At 46.4% G+C, this 21,040-nt stretch overlaps 1 protein-coding gene across 4 annotated transcripts in view; it reads left to right on the plus strand.

The window, feature by feature from the left end:
* LOC121557833 (glycerophosphodiester phosphodiesterase domain-containing protein 5-like) overlaps positions 1-21,040 on the plus strand; it is a 97,584-nt gene that overhangs the window by 42,015 nt on the left and 34,529 nt on the right. For all 4 annotated transcript variants that reach the window (XM_041871304.2, XM_045214431.1, XM_045214434.1 and 1 more), the window contains exon 2: positions 13,689-13,867. In XM_041871304.2, the coding sequence (XP_041727238.1) occupies positions 13,751-13,867 (117 nt within the window). In that variant the 5' untranslated portion in view covers positions 13,689-13,750. The remainder of the gene's footprint in view (positions 1-13,688; positions 13,868-21,040) is intronic.

The raw sequence follows: 21,040 nt of genomic DNA on the forward strand, positions 1-21,040 counted from the left end.
ACACACTAAACAGATAATTCGTGTCCGTGTCTAGTTCCTTTCATAACGCAGCAATAATTAAACGTTGGCTAGCTAGCACAAAGATATTGTATTTAGCTGCTACAGTACTGCTAGCTGGTCGTGTTGGCTAGCTAGCAATGGCTGCTGTGTTGACTTTGTTTGAAAATCGGCGTCGCTGCGAACGAATGTAGCTGGCTAAAATTATATTGTATTTAGTTGCTATAGTACTGCTAGCTGGTAGCGTTGGCTAGCTAGCAATGGCTGCGGTGATGACTTTGTTTGAAAAACGGCGTCGCTGCGAACGAATGTAGCTGGCTAAAAGGATATTGTATTTAGTTGCTACAGTACTGCTAGCTGGCTGGCTAGCTAGCAATGGCTGCGGTGTTGACTTTGTTTGAAAAACAGCGTCGCTGCGAACGAATGTAGCTGGCTAGCTAACCTCGATAGTTACTCTATACTACACCTTTATCTTTGATACAAATACAACTATGTAGCTAGCCAACATAACACTAATCAAATCGTTCCATTGTAATGTAATGTGTCATATTACCTGCGGAGCGAAGTACAGCATGACTACTCACCTCGCCTGCCGTTATTCCAAGATGACGGTCAATCACCCTCGGTCTGGGGCTCCATGTAAGATCTCACCTTGTGGGGCATCAATGATCATGAGGAAGGTGAGGGATCAGCCCAGAACTACACGGCAGGACCTGGTCAATGACCTGAAGAGAGCTGGGACCACAGTCTCAAAGAAAACCATTAGTAACACACTACGCCGCACACTACGTCGTGCAGTGCACGCAAGGTCCCCCTGCTCAAGCCAGCGCATGTCCAGGCCCGTCTGAAGTTTGCCCATGACCATCTGGATGATCCAGAGGAGAAATGGGAGAAGGTCATGTGGTCTGATGAGACATAAATTGAGCTTTTTGGTCTAAACTCCACTCGCCGTGTTTGGAGGAAGAAGAAGGATGAGTACAACCCCAAGAACACCATCCCAACCGTGAAGCATGGAGGTGGACACATCATTCTTTGGGGATGCTTTTCTGCAAAGGGGACAGGACGACTGCACCGTATTGAGGGGAGGGTGGATGGGGCCATGTATCGCGAGATCTTGGCCAACAACCTCCATCCCTCTGTAAGAGCATTGAAGATGGGTCGTGGCTGGGTCTTCCAGCATGACAACGACCCGAAACACACAGCCAGGGCAACTAAGGAGTGGCGCCGTAAGAAGCATCTCAAGGTCCTGGAGTGGCCTAGCCAGTCTCCAGACCTGAACCCAATAGAAAATCTTTGGAGGGAGCTGAAAGTCCGTATTGCCCAGCGACAGCCCCAAAACCTGAAGGATCTGGAGAAGGTCTGTATGGAGGAGTGGGCCAAAATCCCTGCTGCAGTGTGTGCAAACCTGGTCAAGACCTACAGGAAACGCATGATCTCTGTAATTGCAAACAAAGGTTTCTGTACCAAATATTAAGTTCTGCTTTTCTGGTGTATCAAATACTTATGTCATGCAATAAAATGCAAATTAATTACTTAAAAATCATACAATGTGATTTTCTGGATTTTTGTTTTAGATTCCGTTTCTCACGGTTGTAGTGTACCTATGATAAGAATTACAGACCTCTATATGCTTTGTAAGTAGGAAAACCTGCAAAATCGGCAGTGTATCAAATACTTGTTCTCTCCACTGTATGTGTATATGTGTGTATATATATACAGTGGGGAGAACAAGTATTTGATACACTGCAGTTGCCCTGGCTGTGTGTTTCGGGTCGTTGTCATGCTGGAAGACCCAGCCACGACCCATCTTCAATGCTCTTACTGAGGGAAGGAGGTTGTTGGCCAAGATCTTGCGATACATGGCCCCATCCATCCTCCCCTCAATACGGTGCAGTCGTCCTGTCCCCTTTACAGAAAAGCATCCCCAAAGAATGATGTTTCCACCTCCATGCTTCACGGTTGGGATGGTGTTCTTGGGGTTGTACACAATTTTATCCCTGATGTCCTTACACAGCTCTCTGGTCTTGGCCATTGTGGAGAGGTTGGAGTCTGTTTGATTGAGTGTGTGGACAGGTGTCTTTTATACAGGTAACGAGTTCAAACAGGTGCAGTTAATACAGGTAATGAGTGAAGAACAGGAGGGCTTCTTAAAGAAAAACTAACAGGTCTGTGAGAGCCGGAATTCTTACTGGTTGGTAGGTGATGAAATACTTATGTCATGCAATAAAATGCAAATTAATTACTTAAAAATCAAACATTGTGATTTTCTGGATTTTTACAGACAATTACAGACCTCTACATGCTTTGTAAGTAGGAAAACCTGCAAAATCGGCAGTGTATCAAATACTTGTTCTCCCCACTGTACATGCCCGTCTGAAGTTTGCCTATGAACATCTGAATGATTCAGAGGAGAACTGTGTGAAAGTGTTGTGGTCAGATGAGACCAAAATGGAGCTCTTTGGCATCAACTCAACTCGCCGTGTTTGGAGGAGGAGGAATGCTGCCTATGACCCCCAGAACACCATCCCCACCGTCAAACATGGAGGTGGAAACATTATGCTTTGGGGGTGTTCTGCTAAGGGGACAGGACAACTTCACCCCATCAAAGGGACGATGGACGGGGCCATGTACCATCAAATCTTGGGTGAGAACCTCCTTTCCTCAGCCAGGGCATTGAAAATGGGTCGTGGATGGGTATTCCAGCATGACAATGACCCAAAACACACGGCCAAGGCAACAAAGGAGTGGCTCAAGAAGAAGCACATTAAGGTCCTGGAGTGGCCTAGCCAGTCTCCAGACCTTAATCCCATAGAAAATCTGTGGAGGGAGCCAAATGTTCGAGTTGCCAAACGTCAGCCTCGAAATCTTAATGACTTGGAGAAGATCTTCAAAGAGGAGTGTGTCACGCCCTGGCTCTGGGGACTCTTTAATGTTGAGCCAGGGTGTTAGTTTCTATGTTTTGTGTTTCTATGTTGGCCGGGGTGGTTTTCAATCAGAGGCAACGTGAATCAGCTGTTGCTTGTTGTCTCTGATTGGGAACCATACTTAGGTAGTCGTTTGGCATTTGTGTGGTGTGGTATCTTGTTCCGTGTATGGTTTGTGTATGTACCCAAGGACTTCACGTATCGTTTTGTTGTTTTTGTTCGTGTGGTGAAATATAAAATAAAGATGTTCGCATTCCACGCTGCGCATTGGCCCGTTTCTTCAAATGACGATCGTGACAGAAGATCCCACCTAAACTGGACCAAGCAGCGTGTGTCGGAGCAAACCCCGGGTAGGGAGCTGGAGAAGTTGGCGATGGGCCAATGGTGGTCCTGGGAGGACATGTTCGAGGGCAGAGGACCATGGGCAAGGGTTAAAGCCCTGGCGAGAGAGGAGGTACGGCGCCAACAGTATCGTCGTTGGACAGACGAGAGGCACCCCCAAGAAATGTTTAGGGGGGGGGCACATGGCATGGGCGACGGGGCTGCTGGAGGCAGAAAAAGGGCGAGTTAGTGGACGAGGAGAGAAGGCCACCGGGTTACGGGAGCCATTGGTGAGTAGAGGGAAGGAAAGTGTAGAGGCACGGCGAGAGGTACTGAGGTGTGTTGCCAGTCCGGTCCGGCCCGTTCCTGATCCCCGTGTAAGGCCAGTGGTGTGTGTTCCCAGTGCGGTCCGGCCTGTTCCTGTCCCTCGCACCAAGCCTGTGATGCGCGTCGCCAGCCCGGTCCGGCCTGTTCCTGTCCCTCGCACCAAGCCTATGGTGCGCGTCACCAGCCCGGTCCGGCCTGCTCCCCGCACCAAGCCTATGGTGCGCGTTGCCAGCCCGGCCTGTTCCTGCTCCCCGCACCAAGCCAATGGTGCGCGTTGCCAGCCCGGCCCGGCCTGTTCCTGCCCCTCGCACCAAGCCTATGGTGCGCGTCGCCAGCCCGGTCCGGCCTGTTCCTGCTCCCCGCACCAAGCCTATGGTGCGCGTCGTCAGCCCGGTCCGGCCTGTTCCTGCTCCCGGCACCAAGCCAAAGGTGCGCTTCGTCAGCCCGGTTCGGCCCGTCCCTGCTCCCCGCACCAAGCCAATGGTGCGTGTCGTCAGCTCGGTCCGGCCCGTCCCTGCTTCCCGCACCAAGCCTGTGGTGCGCGTCGTCAGTCAGGTACAGCCCGTGCCCGTTTCACAGGTGCCTGGTCAGGTACCGGTCAGCTGCTCCACACCGGAGCCTAAGCAATCCGCTCCACCGATGTCCAGTCTAGCTCCAGCCAGCGGGACCAGACCAGGGGCACTACGGGGGGGTTGTTAGAGGGTGGGGGTCACGCCTGGAGCCGGATCCGCCGCCGAGGTGGAATGCCCACCCGGTCCCTCCCCTGTGGTGTTTGGTTGGCGCGGTCGCAGTCCGCGCCTTTGGGGGGGTACTGTCACGCCCTGGCTCTGGGGACTCTTTCATGTTGAGCCAGGGTGTTAGTTTCTATGTTTTGTGTTTCTATGTTGGCCGGGGTGGTTCTCAATCAGAGGCAACGTGAATCAGCTGTTGCTTGTTGTCTCTGATTGGGAACCATACTTCTTGGCGCTGACGGAAACATGGATTACCACTGAAAACACTGCTACTCCTACTGCTCTCTCCTCGTCTGACCATGTGTTCTCGCATACCCCGAGAGCATCTGGTCAGCGGGGTGGTGGCACAGGAATCCTCATCTCTCCCAAGTGGACATTCTCAAATTTTCCCCTGACCCATCTGTCTATCTCCTCATTTGAATTCCATGCTGTCACAGTCACTAGCCCATTTAAGCTTAATATCCTTGTCATCTATCGCCCTCCAGGTTCCCTTGGAGAGTTCATCAATGAGCTTGACGCCTTGATAAGTTCCTTTCCTGAGGATGGCTCACCCCTCACAGTTCTGGGGGGATTTCAACCTCCCTACGTCTACATTTGACTCATTTCTCTCTGCCTCCTTCTTTCCACTCCTCTCCTCTTTTGACCTCACCCTCTCACCGTCCCCCTACTCACAAGGCAGGCAATACGCTTGACCTCATCTTTACTAGATGCTGTTCTTCTACTAATCTCACTGCAACTCCCCTCCAAGTCTCCGACCACTACTTTGTATCCTTTTCTCTCTCGCTCTCCTCCAACACTACTCACTCTGCCCCTACACAGATGGTAATGCGCCGTCGCAACCTTCGCTCTCTCTCTCCCGCTACTCTCTCCTCTTCCATCCTATCATCTCTTCCCTCTGCTCAATCCTTCTCCCTCCAATCTCCTGATTCTGCTTCCTCAACCCTCCTCTCCTCCCTTTCTGCATCCTTTGACTCTCTATGTCCCCTATCCTCCCGGCCGGCTCGGTCCTCCCCTCCAGCTCCGTGGCTTGATGACTCATTGCGAGCTCACAGAACAGAGCTCCGGGCAGCTGAGCGGAAATGGAAGAAAACTAGACTCCCTGCGGACCTGACATCTTTTCACTCCCTCCTCTCTACATTTTCTTCATCTGTTTCTGCTGCTAAGGCCACTTTCTACCACTCTAAATTCCAAGCATCTGCCTCTAACCCTAGGAAGCTCTTTGCCACATTCTCCTCCCTGCTGAATCCTCCCTGCTGAATCCCCCCTCCTCCCTCTCTGTGGATGACTTCGTCAACCATTTTGAAAAGAAGGTTGACGACATCTGATCCTTGTTTGTTAAGTCAAATGACACTGCTGGTCCTGCTCACACTGCCCTACCCTATGCTTTGACTTCTTTCTCCCCTCTCTCTCCAGATAAAATCTTGCGACTTGTGACTGCAGGCCGCCCAACAACCTGCCCGCTTGACCCTATCCCCTCCTCTCTTCTCCAGACCATCTCCGGTGACCTTCTCCCTTACCTCACCTCGCTGATCAACTCATCCTTGACCGCTGGCTATGTCCCTTCCGTCTTCAAGAGAGCGAGAGTTGCACACCTTCTCAAAAAACCAACACTCGACCCCTCTGATGTCAACAACTACAGACCAGTATCCCTTCTTTCTTTTCTCTCCAAAACTATTGAGCGTGCCGTCTTTAGCCAACTCTCTTGCTATCTCTCTCAGAATGACCTTCTTGATCCAAACCAGTCAGGTTTCAAGACTGGTCATTCAACTGAGACTGCTCTTCTCTGTGTCACGGAGGCTCTCCGCACTGCTAAAGCTAACTCTCTCTCCTCTGCTCTTGTCCTTCTAGACCTGTCTGCTGCCTTTGATACTGTGAACCATCAGATCCTCCTCTCCACCCTCTCCGAGCTGGACATCTCCGGCGCGGCTCACTCTTGGATTGCGTCCTACCTGACCGGTCGCTCCTACCAAGTGGCGTGGCGAGAAGCTGTCTCCGCACCACGTGCTCTCACCACTGGTGTCCCCCAGGGCTCAGTTCTAGGCCCTCTCCTATTCTCACTATACACCAAGTCACTTGGCTCTGTCATATCCTCACATGGCCTCTCCTATCATTGCTACGCAGACGACACACAACTAATCTTCTCCTTTCCCCCTTCTGATAACAAGGTGGCGAATCGCATCTCTGCATGTCTGGCAGACATATCAGTATGGATGATGGATCACCACCTCAAGCTGAACCTTGGCAAGACGGAGCTGCTCTTCCTCCCGGGGAAGGACTGCCTGTTCCATGATCTCGCCATCACGGTTGACAACTCCGTTGTGTCCTCCTCCCAGAGTGCGAAGAGCCTTGGCGTGACCCTGGACAACACCCTGTCGTTCTCCGCTAACATCAAGGCGGTGACCCGATCCTGTAGGTTCATGCTCTACAACATTCGGAGAGTACGACCCTGCCTTACACAGGAAGTGGCACAGGTCCTAATCCAGACACTTGTCATCTCCCCTCTGGATTACTGCAACTCGCTGTTGGCTGGGCTCCCTGCCTGTGCCATTAAACCCCTACAACTCATCCAGAATGCCGCAGGCCGTCTGGTGTTCTACCTTCCCAAGTTCTCTCACGTCACCCCGCTCCTCCGCACACTCCACTGGCTTCCAGTTGAAGCTCGCATCTGCTACAAGACCATGGTGCTTGCCTACAGAGCTGTGAGGGGAACGGCACCTCCGTACCTTCAGGCTCTGATCAGTCCCTACACCCAAACGAGGGCATTGCGTTCATCCACCTCTGGCCTGCTGGCTCCCCTACCTCTGCGGAAGCATAGTTCCCGCTCAGCCCAGTCAAAACTGTTCGCTGCTCTGGCACCCCAATGGTAGAACAAGCTCCCTCACGACGCCAGGACAGCGGAGTCACTCACCACCTTCCGGAGACATTTGAAACCCCACCTCTTTAAGGAATACCTGGGATAGGATAAAGTAATCCTTCTACCCCCCCCTTACCCCAACCCACCCCCCCCTTACCCCATCCCACCCCCCCCACCCCCCTAAAAAAATAAATAAAATAAAAAACATTGTAAAGTGGTTATCCCACTGGCTATAAGGTGAATGAACCAATTTGTAAGTCGCTCTGGATAAGAGCGTCTGCTAAATGACGTAAATGTAAATGTAAAAATTGGCTTTCATGTGATTATTATTTTGTATACGATTTAATATTTTATAAACAATACAAAACATACACATACAAATGACTACATCATACAAACATCACTACATCACACCTGCCCAGTAAAGCATTTGACCATTCCATTGCCCAATAAAGCATTTGACCACTCCATTGCGTGAACAATGGAGGATTGGCTAATTTCCAGTTTCATACGATTTAAACGTGAGCTTGTCTGAAATGTTGGACTCGACGACAGTTGCTATCCATTGGAGCACTGCTGATTCTATCTTGCTGTCTTTGAGCTCCAGCTGATTCCAGTGTGTTACCTCAGCTAAAAGGGGAGCTATGAGAGTCTGAGAGGTGTCTGTTCTCTGTAACACTCCAACCCAATGGCTGTGGCCTGGCATCTGGTCATGCTGAAGGCCTGTGCTACTTGGTCTCAGTCTCCTTCCAATCTGTTTGTTGGTTAAAGGAGTCTCCCTCTCCCCTCTCTGTCTGCTGGCCTGGGAAAAGTGCTGAAGCATTTCCTACCCTGCAGACTGTTTTTCTCTCTGCCTCTTTGATTGGAGGAAATGAGGCAGCAGAATCTGAGAATAACATTTTGGGGCCTTCCTCGCCCTTCGGTCTTATTTCTCAGACATTAGGACAGAGGGCATTCAAGGCAACGAGAGATTTGCTGTCCGCAACAAATATTTTGACAGTCTTGGGCTTTGTAAAGAAAGAGCTGGTCTTGTTTAGCAGACGGTCACAGACAATGTGTGACTTTGTTGGGGCAGCCCACACTCCTAACAGTATGCTGCCAGGCTTCTTTACTGGCAATCGGTCACCATTGCATAATGCTCAGGAAAACTAAAAGTGGTGAGAAGAATGCACTTTAGACACATTTCAGTCGTGCCTTTACTCAATTTGATCACATTGGATATAATGAGTCCAAGATTACTGTGCAAATAAAGTCTAAACTGCATAGGCTATATTTACGCTGTCAACTCTGATCCAATACAGTATACACACAGCCTTACCATTTACCTGATCTGAACACCAGTGGGAAATGTTTAGCCTAGGGTTTAGTAGTGACGGTGCCATGCAGTGAGGGGGAGGTATTGGTGTATTATGCCCATGTTAATGAGTATGGCCTTGAGGATGGGCTGATATCACTAGTACTGATGCTGTGAGAAACATGATTATGCTGCTTCCCTTGCACATCTCGGGTGTTAAAGCTGCTGCCTCAACACCCAGACCTCATTATTGTCATGTTGGAGAGCAAACTCATCAAATTCAAGGTTTTGCCAACACTATTTGAATTAGAAGACATGAGTTAACGCGTGTCAATATGTTTAATGTTGTAAAGATGTGTGGTATTGATATGGTGGTATGTGGTTGTTACAATGTCATTAATGCTTTCATGTACATTAGTTATTTCTACATCTTTCATGTTGTTGTCTTTATCTTGAAGTCTGCATGCCCAGACATTAGATGACATATATTGTCTAGCGCTTCATACAAGCAGTTGTACAAGCTGTCGTTCTCCGCTAACATCAAGGCGGTGACCCGATCCTGCAGGTTCATGCTCTACAACATTCGGAGAGTACGACCCTGCCTTACACAGGAAGCGGCACAGGTCCTAATCCAGGCACTTGTCATCTCCCGTCTGGATTACTGCAACTCGCTGTTGGCTGGGCTCCCTGCCTGTGCCATTAAACCCCTACAACTCATCCAGAATGCCGCAGCCCGTCTGGTGTTCAACCTTCCCAAGTTCTCTCACGTCACCCCGCTCCTCCGCACACTCCACTGGCTTCCAGTTGAAGCTCGCATCTGTTACAAGACCATGGTGCTTGCCTATGGAGCTGTGAGGGGAACGGCACCTCCGTACCTTCAGGCTCTGATCAGTCCCTACACCCAAACGAGGGCATTGCGTTCATCCACCTCTGGCCTGCTGGCTCCCCTTCCTCTGCGGAAGCAAAGTTCCCGCTCAGCCCAGTCAAAACTGTTCGCTGCTCTGGCACCCCAATGGTGGAACAAGCTCCCTCACGACGCCAGGACAGCGGAGTCACTCTCCACCTTCCGGAGACATTTGAAACCCCACCTCTTTAAGGAATACCTGGGATAGGATAAAGTAATCCTTCTACCCCCCAAAAAAAAATAATAATAATAATTGTAAAGTGGTTATCCCACTGGCTATAGGGTGAATGCACCAATTTGTAAGTCGCTCTGGATAAGAGCGTCTGCTAAATGACGTAAATGTAAATGTTGTTAATCCTTTGGACAGTAACTTTTTATGCAAGATCCAAGGCAATTTATAAAAATAAAAAAATCTGATTACATGTAATTAGTTACTCCCCAACCCTGGTCATTGTTTGTCAGGGTGAGCTTTCATCTGTGCTGTGCACTGTCTACACCAGTGGTCACCAACCTTTTTTGAGTCGAGATCACTTTTTGTGTCAAAATGCAAGCTGAGGTCTACCACTCAGGTTTTTTTAAAACATGACTTTAAAAATGTAAGCCAATGCAACATTAATCAATTAAAAATTCACCTATTCATGGTGTTACTCCTATGACCATAGAAAGTGAAATATTCCTCGATGATAAAAAAAAAAAAAAAAAAAAAAGACAAGCCGCTAATAATAACGCAAGCTTATCGGAACACTTTGCTATACTCATTCATTGCAGCTGGTTGTAGCGTGAGTGGAAATAGGGAGAACACACATGTTATGGCTTATAAGTGTTGAACGAAGTGTTGACACTGCTGAGTATGAACTTACTCATAAAAACAGCAGCTCTTTGCTGCATTTGTTGTCTCTCTAGTCATGGTTTTAAAAGTTGTGAAATCTCACAGTATCAACTTTGCTGTGCGTTCGAGGCTTCTTTTTACAGTCTATGCCTATGGCTCGAAGAAACTGCGCAGACACAGTGATCTGAGCTATCTGATTGGCCAGCGTTAGGCCTATAGGTGCATTTTATTTTCTCTCTGGGCCTGCCGGGTAGGCAGACTTCTGCCTTCAGACACATGAAATGGTTCAAAATGGGAACACTTTGCCTTCCCGGCGCTAGGGCTGCTAAATCAAGTGCACCTAACGCCAACAGCGTGAAACGAATAAAAAATAATAGGAATGCAAGGCTTTATTGTTGGGTTTTTTACATAAATGTTTGGTGATCGCGATCGACCAGTTGGTGACCACTGGTCTACACCTTTACTCATCTCTCTCTTTGCCTGTTCAGATAGCCTAGCGGTTAAGAGTGTTGGGCCAGTAACTAAAAGGTTGCTGGTTCGAATCTCTGAGCCAACTAGGTGAAAAATCTGCTAATGCCCTTGAGCAAGGCACTTAACCCTAATTGCGCCTGTAATAAGAGCGTCTGCTAAATGGCTAAAATCTAATGCAAACAACCTTTCTGTGAAAATCAAATTGCCTGCATTCTATGTATTATAATGTATTTGTGACTAATGCTAAACTGGAACAGCTATTCTAAGAGTAGCCTAACCATTGTCATTGGTCGTGCCTTTCCATTGGTCCATTTGAAAATACCCATCCACTTCTTTGGGCAATGGATATTCAGTAACGATCCATCTCTACTCTGGAAACCTGACTGGACTGGAAACCTAAATACAAAATAATTATCAGAGAATGGCATGATCCAAGATATTCACTACAGGCTGCTTATTAACCCTACTACATAATAGGATGATCTATTGATGGGTGGTCCTCTGTAGCTCAGCTGGTAGAGCACGGCGCTTGTAACGCCAAGGTAGTGGGTTCGATCCCCGGGACCACCCATACACAAAAATGTATGCACGCATGACTGTAAGTCGCTTTGGATAAAAGCGTCTGCTAAATGGCATATTATTATTTTATTATTATCTAGAATAGATGTGTATATGTTTTACTTGAGCTCATATTTGAAGTTGGTTAGTTCAGTGTCATCATCCTGTCTATGGAACTAAGACCCTCCCAAGTCCTTTCTTCTCCATATTAATACACACACAGGATAGTGCCCCAGAATAGAAGCCAGAACTACTTAATTATGCAGTACTCCCTTTTTTAATATATCCATTCCTCACTAGACCCTTGAAGTACTAGTACCCCAGTTCCTTAGATACGAAGTGCATATAGTCCCTTAGTTACAGCCCTGAGCAGAACAATTCTGATGGAAGCAGTACAGCCTGGGATGTTGGGAAGACTTTGGACAGCAGTTTGTTTATACAGCAGATTTTATAAGCCCATGGTTTGTGCTTGCGTTATGCATCCATCCACCCCTCTGATGTGATTTATTTAGACAAAAAACAGATGATCAAATAGCCGTGCTGCTGCGAGGCAGGGCAGGCAGCAGTGTCTGATCCTCATCTAAACCCTACAGCACTCTGAAGCTCCTCAGCCAGGACTAGTCTAACGCCACCACAGGGCTCAGCCTGAATGGTCTGATCACGGAGCTGCACCACAGGGCGCTCTGGGCCAGCTGGGGCGTGACAGGGTGGTCTTGACGAGCACCCTGCCCTCCTCACGGCAGTTCCACTAATGACAGGAAGCACAGTACCCTCCGACGATGCAAATAAACAGCTGTCCGGAGCAGCAGAGCGCACGCCTCCCTGATTGCATGCTGATGGGTGTAATTAACATGCATTTCAAATCCCTCCTGAAACATGGCGCTGCTCCACAAAGACGGCCCATAGGATAGCTGCAATTAAAACCTGCGCAGTGGGAGGACTAGCAAGTCAGGCAAATCTTCAATTGAGAAACATGCTGATAATATTGCATTCTAATCTCCATTTGTAATCATTTCATTAATCACCATGCCATGTTTACTTGGGGTGTAAACTCACATCTTGGGTACAGGTCAATTATTTACCCTCTTGATAACATCTTGGGTTATTTCACTTTCAGATTGTAATCAGCATGCCTTTTTCAGAGTTAACTTGATCAGCATGCTCCTTCATGACACTTATTGGACTGTGACACGTATTAAGCTAGCCAGGCCTTGGCTTAATGTTATTGCCATTTATCATCATCATCATCATCATCATCATCATTTATTATTATTATTATTATTATTATTATTATTATTATAGCTGATATGAGTTGCTGCTGAGCCAGCAGGACCTTTCAGTCATTCCCTGAGTAATTTATTCTCTGACTAATTCATCTGGGATTAGTCAGAGTAGACCCAGGCCAATGCTGGCTCCTGCCCCACCTGCCCAGTAGGCACCACACACACACACACACACACACACACACACAACCAGGCTGACAAAGTCCTGGTGCCCTCTACTCTGCCGCAGAACCCAGACAGGCTGTGACCCTCTGAGAGTAAAGGGATATTCAACAGATTGAATGTCATTGTAGTTTAATGTAATGTTCAAAGACACTCTGTGCGCCCAGTCCTTTCAATTATGGTTAGATTGTCATTTAGCTCTGACCTTGTATTGATGGAAGCCACGGGAGGCAGCCACAGTTGTCATTGAAAACAGGACTTGACAATGGCAATTCTAATTTGTGGCTTGGCTTGGTATCAAAGCACTGAAGGTGCTTTTCATTGTACTGTGCAGGGGCGGACTGGGACCAGAAATCGTCCCTGGCATTTCTAACACACCAGCCCATTTTTTTGCCTTAAGGCCTCCACTCCAGACCATTATTTTCCTTGAGGCCTCCATTACTAGCCAGATAATTATCATTTTGCGCAATAAAACCAAGTTAGACAGGCCCACTGGGCTAAAAATGGACCAGCTCATCCCTGGTACTGTGTGTTCTATTTTACTGAGGTACTTCAATGACACTTTGGAACATGGTTTTTATACTTTGATGGGAGACTTTTAACTAAAGGTAACTAAAATATCCATCAAGAAAGCTCTCAAATTCTGGGAGAATTGTTGAATCGAAGTTCAGCAATATTCCAATTGTAGGCCTATTGCTCCAAGGGGGTAGTGAAATGAATCTGCCATAATTCATTAATGTGAGGTAATTATATGCAATTAATAGTTCAATCTGTTTATTCTAATTCAATGACCACTTTCATGTCTTTCTAGTTAAGTGACATATGTTGGTATTGAAGTGCGTAGATATGCATGTGCCATGTTGATATTCAAATTTCGTCTGTCTTGCTGACTGTTGATATTCAAATGTCACCTCAGTGAAACACCCACAACAATCATCCATACACCTGTCTCATGTCCTAATGGATACAATATTTCCTTGCAGAATGTATTGAAGGCAATACTGATGTTTCTTTTTCCTTCTTCCTCTCCCAGGCAGGCTCCAGTTTGGTCAATGGGATGTTAGTGGTCTGGAGGTGTACCAGGACTGAAGGAGCATGGTGAAGCACCAACCCCTGCAGGTCTATGAGAGGCAGCTGTGTTTGTCATGTCTTACAGGGATCTATGGGTGCCGCTGGAAACGGTACCAGCGGTCACATGATGACACCACCAAGGTGAGTTCTGCCTAGCAGACCTTACTTTTGTACCTAAATGACCATAATGGACATGGTGTACAGGTGTCTCTCTATGGTAGTTATTTCTGGAAGATCTATTATAACCCAAATGTCTGTTGGTTGAAGGGAGCGAGTGTAATCGATTGGTAGCAGTCCACTTTTTTTCTTTTTCCGTGCCAGTTCACTGCAGGATTACAGCACCACACTGCATCTTATATCTCACTATTAATTAAAAACACTCAAATTTGGCGTGTGTGTGTGTGAGCGTGCAGTGCATGTGGGCAGGACTCCTCTCCTATGCCATCCGTTACCCTACACCCCTCAAACTCAACTCTAGACCTCGAAGCCAGTTCCACTGCATTTTTTCATTGTTCCCTTCTAATGAGGGACTGATTTAGACCTGGACAACAGAAAACCAGCAGGCTCCGGACCTCATAGGGTAAGAGTTGAGCACCCCTGCTAACCAAATCTTTCAAGATGTATTGATAAAGAGCCATGTAGGCCTTTCTCTAACCAGATAACCTTGCAGCCCATCCCTTCCCTAATAACCTGTCCTTGGGCTCTCACTGGAGGTGTCTTTGGCCTTGTGACTGTGTTTAAGCCTGTAAGTGCTGCAGATAGTAGTATTTGATATTTTTTTTATTAAGCATTCAGAGCCTCCCCTTGGTCACATTCATCGCAGCCTTTATTTGTCTAAGTGGGTTTTTCTGTAATGCTATGCAGCCCAGGTCTGTCTGTCAGTGATTTAGTACCGCATGAGAAGAAACTCAGAGAGAGCATGAGGGCAGGAGCACTATAGTCCATCACCTTGCTAGCCTGGGACATGGAGACAGAGCTGAGGGGGCTGAAACGTGTGTGAAATATGACGTACCATACATGTTTTATATGGCATATAAATGTGATCTAAGGCTTGGAAGGATCCATATGGGGAGAGAGAAAAGGAAAATGCACCATTCCCTCAGCGGTGTTGCATACAATTTGACACATCATAACATGCGTTGCAGTGTCATTATACAACTCCTGTGCACCTCAAACGAAAATATGTCCAACTACCCTTTTTCTATTTATAGGAATGAGCTCTCATCCTGTGAGCTTTACTTGCAGGCTCTGGTGGATGGATGAGCTATATGTTTTGACCTTTCTTTCCTACCCTATTTGCCCTCAGGAAGGGAATGCTGCATGAGTTCTTTAAACCTTCCGATAGACGGAACACATTAGTATTTGACTTGACCAAGGCCACATTAAAAGAAAATCAGCACAGAGAGAAACAACAAAATTATATGGATTTTTTTCATCCTTCGATGGGAATACTATCCCGTGGCTCTGTTTCCTGTCTCTGAGACTGGTAGATATGGTACTGCAGAGTCAGCTGTGTGTGTGCGCAGCCTTGGCCACCATGGCTATGTGTGGCGGGCACTTTGACCCGCTGGGGGAGAATCGGCCAATCAGCAGCCTGTCTGTGCACAGTACCACAGGATTATATTGGACCTTCCATGGTGCTACTCTGAGTCTTTGCCAGTCTACTCCTCTGCCAGAATCTGCATCCCAACCTCACACCCCAACTATGCCATGTTTCAATAGCTTATTTTTCTGGGTCCGCCCACGCCTATTATTGAAGTACTGTACATTTGAATGCTGCTAACTAAGCATGAATAAAAACTCAGTGACGGAAATATAACAGTAAAAATTCAGTTAAATTGGATGTCCGTTTATGCAGCTCCAACAGCCGTGGCCCTAGGGCTACAGCACCAAAGGGTCTCTGCAGACATGGACTGACATCCAGGCCAACATTGAATACAATTATGTCCCTCATGGCAGAACAGACACACAGTCACTCATTGCCAAAATCCCTTTAACTATGGCTGCTGTGCTGCCTTGTATTGGAGGCCTAGAGTCATCTTACATTGGGAGATTGCCTGTTTGTGTGCCAGCACTGCCAGGTCAGATGACGTCCATACTGTAGATGCATCTTTAATGATGTAAGTGCCCAATCAGTGTTGGTATCAGTTACATGTGATGTGTGAACCTGACAGGCAGCATCACTGAACCGTGACCATGAGAAACCCAAGGTCTCGCTGAGACATGGACTCCCTTCAAAATGCCCAGATTCAGAACAGAACTAATAATAGAAGTGGTTGCTGTCATCTCTCCTCTCAGAGCTGGATAATGAACAGGCCAGTTTGCCTGAGCCTCCCTCTCTTTGTGAACCTGGCCTCTGTGTGTGTTGGAGTGGTTTGTAGAAAGGCTGCCCATGTCACTGGCACTTCAAGCTGATCTGGCCTCTGTAATAATTGAGTTCTTCCATTTAGCCAGTCTTTACCTGGAGCACAATGGGTCTAGAAATAGGAACGAGCATCATTCTGTGGCCTTGGTCTGTCAAATGACGTACAGGGACATGTGAAGTAGAAATCCTGTTTTCAAATCACTCGCTACCATCGCTGTTTTACTTCACAACTAAAGACTGCACTAGACTAGAAAACCAGGCGTGGCACATTCTAATATGGCAGAGAACATTCAGCCAACATCATGCAGGAAACATTTTCTGAGCAGAATGTAAATTATGAATTTCACTCCCCTGCCTTGCTAACTCTCTTCTGTCTTCCTCTCAAGTCTTCCATTAACTTTTTAGTTCCCTACAGAATGAAAGGTCAAAAGCTTCAACACCTCTGCATGTTTACAGGCTGTCAGAGCTGTAGAAGTTACTGAGACACAAGTTAACAAGCGTTTAGGAGGATGTCTCTATATTCCTGTGGGACAGGGCCAGGAGCACCTTAGAACACAAACAGTGATGTACATTGACAGTGTGTTGGTGGGCCCAGGAGCATTCTGGGATGCAGGTGCATATCCAGCACTCATCCTCAGAATGCTGGCAGAGGCCAATGGCGTGTCACTGTGTGATGAATATTTTCTGTGAGATGACTAAACCAGCAGCCTCTAGGCTAGCTGAATGAGGGGACGATGGTGATAGTCTGTCATGATTGTTAGTAAAGCTTTAGAGGAACTACAAATCACAGTCCTAGGTTTTCTAATGTCTGAGAATTTTAATGATGGAAATGTATTTTAATTGTAATTTGATTACTTGAAATTAAATTTGTTTGAGTCATTTGATTTAAGCACTATGTTCATATAAGACATTCAGTCAAGCAATTACAGTTTTTTTTTTTTTCAACCACGCCACACATTTCTTGTTAACAAACTATGGTTTTGGCAAGTCAGTTAGGACATCTACTTTGTGCATGACACAAGTAATTTTTCCAACAATTATTTACAGACTGATTATTTCACTTATAATTCACTGTATCACAATTCCAGTGGGTCAGAAGTTTACATACACTAAGTTGACTGTGCCTTTAAACAGCTTGGAAAATTCCAGAAAATGATGTCATGGATTTAGAAGCTTCTGATAGGCTAATTTACATAATTTGAGTCAATTGGAGGTGTACCTATGGATGCATTTCAAGGCCTACCTTCAAACTCAGTGCCTCTTTGCTTGACATCATGGGAAAATCAAAAGAAATCAGCCAAGACCTCAGAAAAAAACTGTAGACCTCCACAAGTCTGATTCATCCTTGGGAGCAATTTCCAAACGCCTGAAGGTACCACGTTCATCTGTACAAACAATAGTATGCAAGTATAAACACCATGGGACCACACAGCCGTCATACCGCTCAGGAAGGAGACGCGTTCTGTCTCCTAGAGATGAACGTACTTTGGTGCGAAAAGTGCAAATCAATCCCAGAACAACAGCAAAGGACCTTGTGAAGATGCTGGAGGAAATGGGTACAAAAGTATCTATATCCACAGTAAAACGAGTCCTATATCGACGTAACCTGAAAGGCCGCTCAGCAAGGAAGAAGCCACTGCTCCAAAACCGCCATAAAAAAGCCAGACTACGGTTTGCAACTGCACATGGGGACAAAGATCGTACTTTTTGGAGAAATGTCCTCTGGTCTGATGAAACAAAAATAGAACTGTTTGGCCATAATGACCATCGTTATGTTTGGAGGAAAAAGGGGGTAGCTTGCAAGCCAAAGAACACCATCCCAACCGTGAAGCACGGGGGTGGTAGCATCATGCTGTGGGGGTGCTTTGCTGCAGGAGGGACTGGTGCACTTCACAAAATAGATGGCATCATGAGGAAGGAAAATTATGTGGATATATTGAAGCAACATCTCAAGACATCAGTCAGGAAGTTAAAACTTGGTCGCAAATGGGTCTTCCAAATGGACAATGACCCTAAGCATACTTCCAAAGTTGTGGCAAAAGGGCTTAAGGACAACCAAGTCAAGGTATTGGAGTGGCCATCACAAAGCTCTGACCTCAATCCTATAGAAAATGTGTGGGCAGAACTGAAAAAGCGTGTGCGAGCATGGAGGCCTACAAACCTGACTCGGTTACATCAGCTCTGTCAGGAGGAATGGGCCAAAATTCACCCAACTTATTGTGAGAAGCTTGTGGAAGGCTACCCAAAACTTTTGACCCAAGTTAAACAATTTAAAGGCAATGCTACCAAATACTAATTGAGTGTATGTAAACTTCCGACTTCAACTGTATATTAATACCCTTTGGTGGAGGTCATGATCAATTGTCTTTGAAAACAAATGTACTGGTAACCTTTGTGCTAATAGCTCCTTGTCTACCCGTCTCTATAGTTCAATAATCATATGTATGAACCGTTCAGTCAGTCTGCACTCACTTCCAGTAGTGCTGACATTCAAACAAGTCCTCTATTAATATTGGGCGAGGAGGGGAATAGCCTAATCTTCCTGAATCCTGTCTCTCTCCAAAGGGAAATGTGTTCTGTCTGTCAGTTTTAATCCCTCTCCGGCTGTCTGTCTACTCTACCAAGATTCTCTGGGAGTTCGCTCATTTCACAGTGGCAGGAGGGGACTGTTTACACACTATAATTGCTGACTGTTTTGAGGGGAATTATTCCATGTAGACGTGTTATTAAAGTCTGTACAGCCCTTCCAACAACATAAACAACAGCCAGGCCTGGCTGCCAAACTAGCCCCGTGTTTTCCTTTATAGACTAGCCTATTAGGTGGTTTTCTGTTGTCATCAACCATATGGCTAATGCCTTGTCATGTCCTTTGTGTGTGTGTGTGGAGCTAAGCAATGAAAGATTGATATGACACCAATCATATTTGGATGTTTCTCGTTAGTTAAGTACTTTTCACCAGCTCTTGGCACTGTTAGTGTAAAGACATTCTATGGGTTTGTGCTTTTTAAAAGAAGGATACAAACTTCTAGAGAATGTTTGAAGCACTGTTTTTCATTTTGTTTACCATAATCATATAGCTTTCATTGGTTGGTGGAAGTGTAGGCTACCTTCTAGTAGATGTTATGTCCAAAAGGCTAACCAGAGAGAACATACTTTCAGCAGTAGTGTGACTCTTACCACATTCAATGTGATTTATCAGAGGCCGTATTCTCTCCCTTGTGCTAGTGTTCAGAGAGTTCAGCCAGGCCGTGAGGTTACCAAGGTCTCCAGTGTTTTTCTGAACTTTTCCAGAACTTCAGATATGAGCGTCCAAGGACAACACAACATGCTGTTTCATATCAAGAGCTGACCAAGAACAGGGAAGAGCAAAATCTCTAGGGCATCATTGTATCATATTATTTGTAGCTATGAGGTCAGCAGCTCCACAGAGCTGAAGAGGCCGTTCTGTTCTGTAATAAGTGAAGCCACGGCCAGTTGGCCAGCTGGTGCTCCTGACAGTTCTGTCATTACTGGAGAGAGGTTGGAGGAACAGAGGGCTGGAACCCTCTAACCCTGGTCTTCTCAGGGTAATGCTGTTGGTCTGATAGGTGGAGCTGGGTGGGGAAACACACTAATGATTTTCCACAGTAGCAGGAGTTGTGAAGGGATTAGGGCTGCGAGGGACATTCAGTAACAACCCCACCAGCTGCTAGTCTGGCCCAGGACACTCAGCCAGGACACCAAGGAGACAGGGGGAGAGACTGGGGCAGACCACTGCCTGAGGAAAGGGTGGGTGATGGTGGGGAGGACACATTATCTCTGTGTTGTGGTCTGTGTCCCTCTCTCTGTGGCTAGCACTCTCTCTAGCCCTATCCCTATCTCACTCACTCACTCAGCTAGCTGTAGCTTATGCTTTCGGTACTAGATTCATTCTCTGATCCTTTGATTGGGTGGACAACATGTCAGTTCATTCTGCAAGAGCTCTGATAGGTTGGAGGATATCCTCCGGAAGTTTTCATAATTAATCTGTAAGTCTATGGAAAGGGGTGAGCCTCCTAGGTTTTGTATTGAAGTCAATGTACCCAGAGGAGGACGGAAGCTAGCTGTCCTCCAGCTACACCAAGGTGCTACCCTACAGAGTGCTGTGGAGGCTACTGTAGACCTTCATTGCAAAACAGTGTGTTTTAATAAATGTATTTGACGTGTATATATTTTGTATAGTTTTATCTAAAAATGATTTATTTTGGTCCTCCCCTTCCTCCTCTGAGGAGCCTCCACTGTTCCACACGTACGTACATACTATAAACTCGATCCACAGAAATACTACTTTTTCACATCAACAGTCCTCGGGCTAAATGGTATCCAATCCTTCAAATACAAAATCCCAAATTGTGTAGGTTCCATGACGCTTATTGAATGCACTTACTGAACACTTTGAATGACGCTTATTTCACATGGCAAGGCTGTGCAAGCAAGATAAGGTGTGAGGATTAACCCACCCATTACTCATCACATACACACATCATGGAAACACGCTACCACCTGCCAGAAGGCACACTTGCAAATATCCATATAAATGTGTCGACTGTTTTATCCTAGAGAACCAATTCCTCCTAGAATTCACACACTCCTCAATCTCATAGTATAATGCTCTGGTTAGCTTCTGTACATCAAAACTGTGCATCTGTCCAGTCCTGTATTAAAACGCACATCACCACTTAACACTACGGTCCAAAGTGTATTATCACATAATTATCTGGAATGTGCCAAACAAGAGGGGGAGAGAGACATTACGTTGAAGTCATAGGCTAGGTTGTAGCAACCTCATGATGGGTATAGGGAACATGTGATTATCATGTCGTAGCCTAAACCTATCCACGTTAAACTGGTTGAATGGAATATGAATGACAGTCATCCAATATGCTGTAATAGAAATAAGGCCATGCTCATAAATAAATAAAAAATCCTCC

This window comes from Coregonus clupeaformis, chromosome 5, assembly GCF_020615455.1.
Source record: "Coregonus clupeaformis isolate EN_2021a chromosome 5, ASM2061545v1, whole genome shotgun sequence".
NCBI classification, from domain to species: Eukaryota; Metazoa; Chordata; class Actinopteri; order Salmoniformes; family Salmonidae; genus Coregonus; species Coregonus clupeaformis.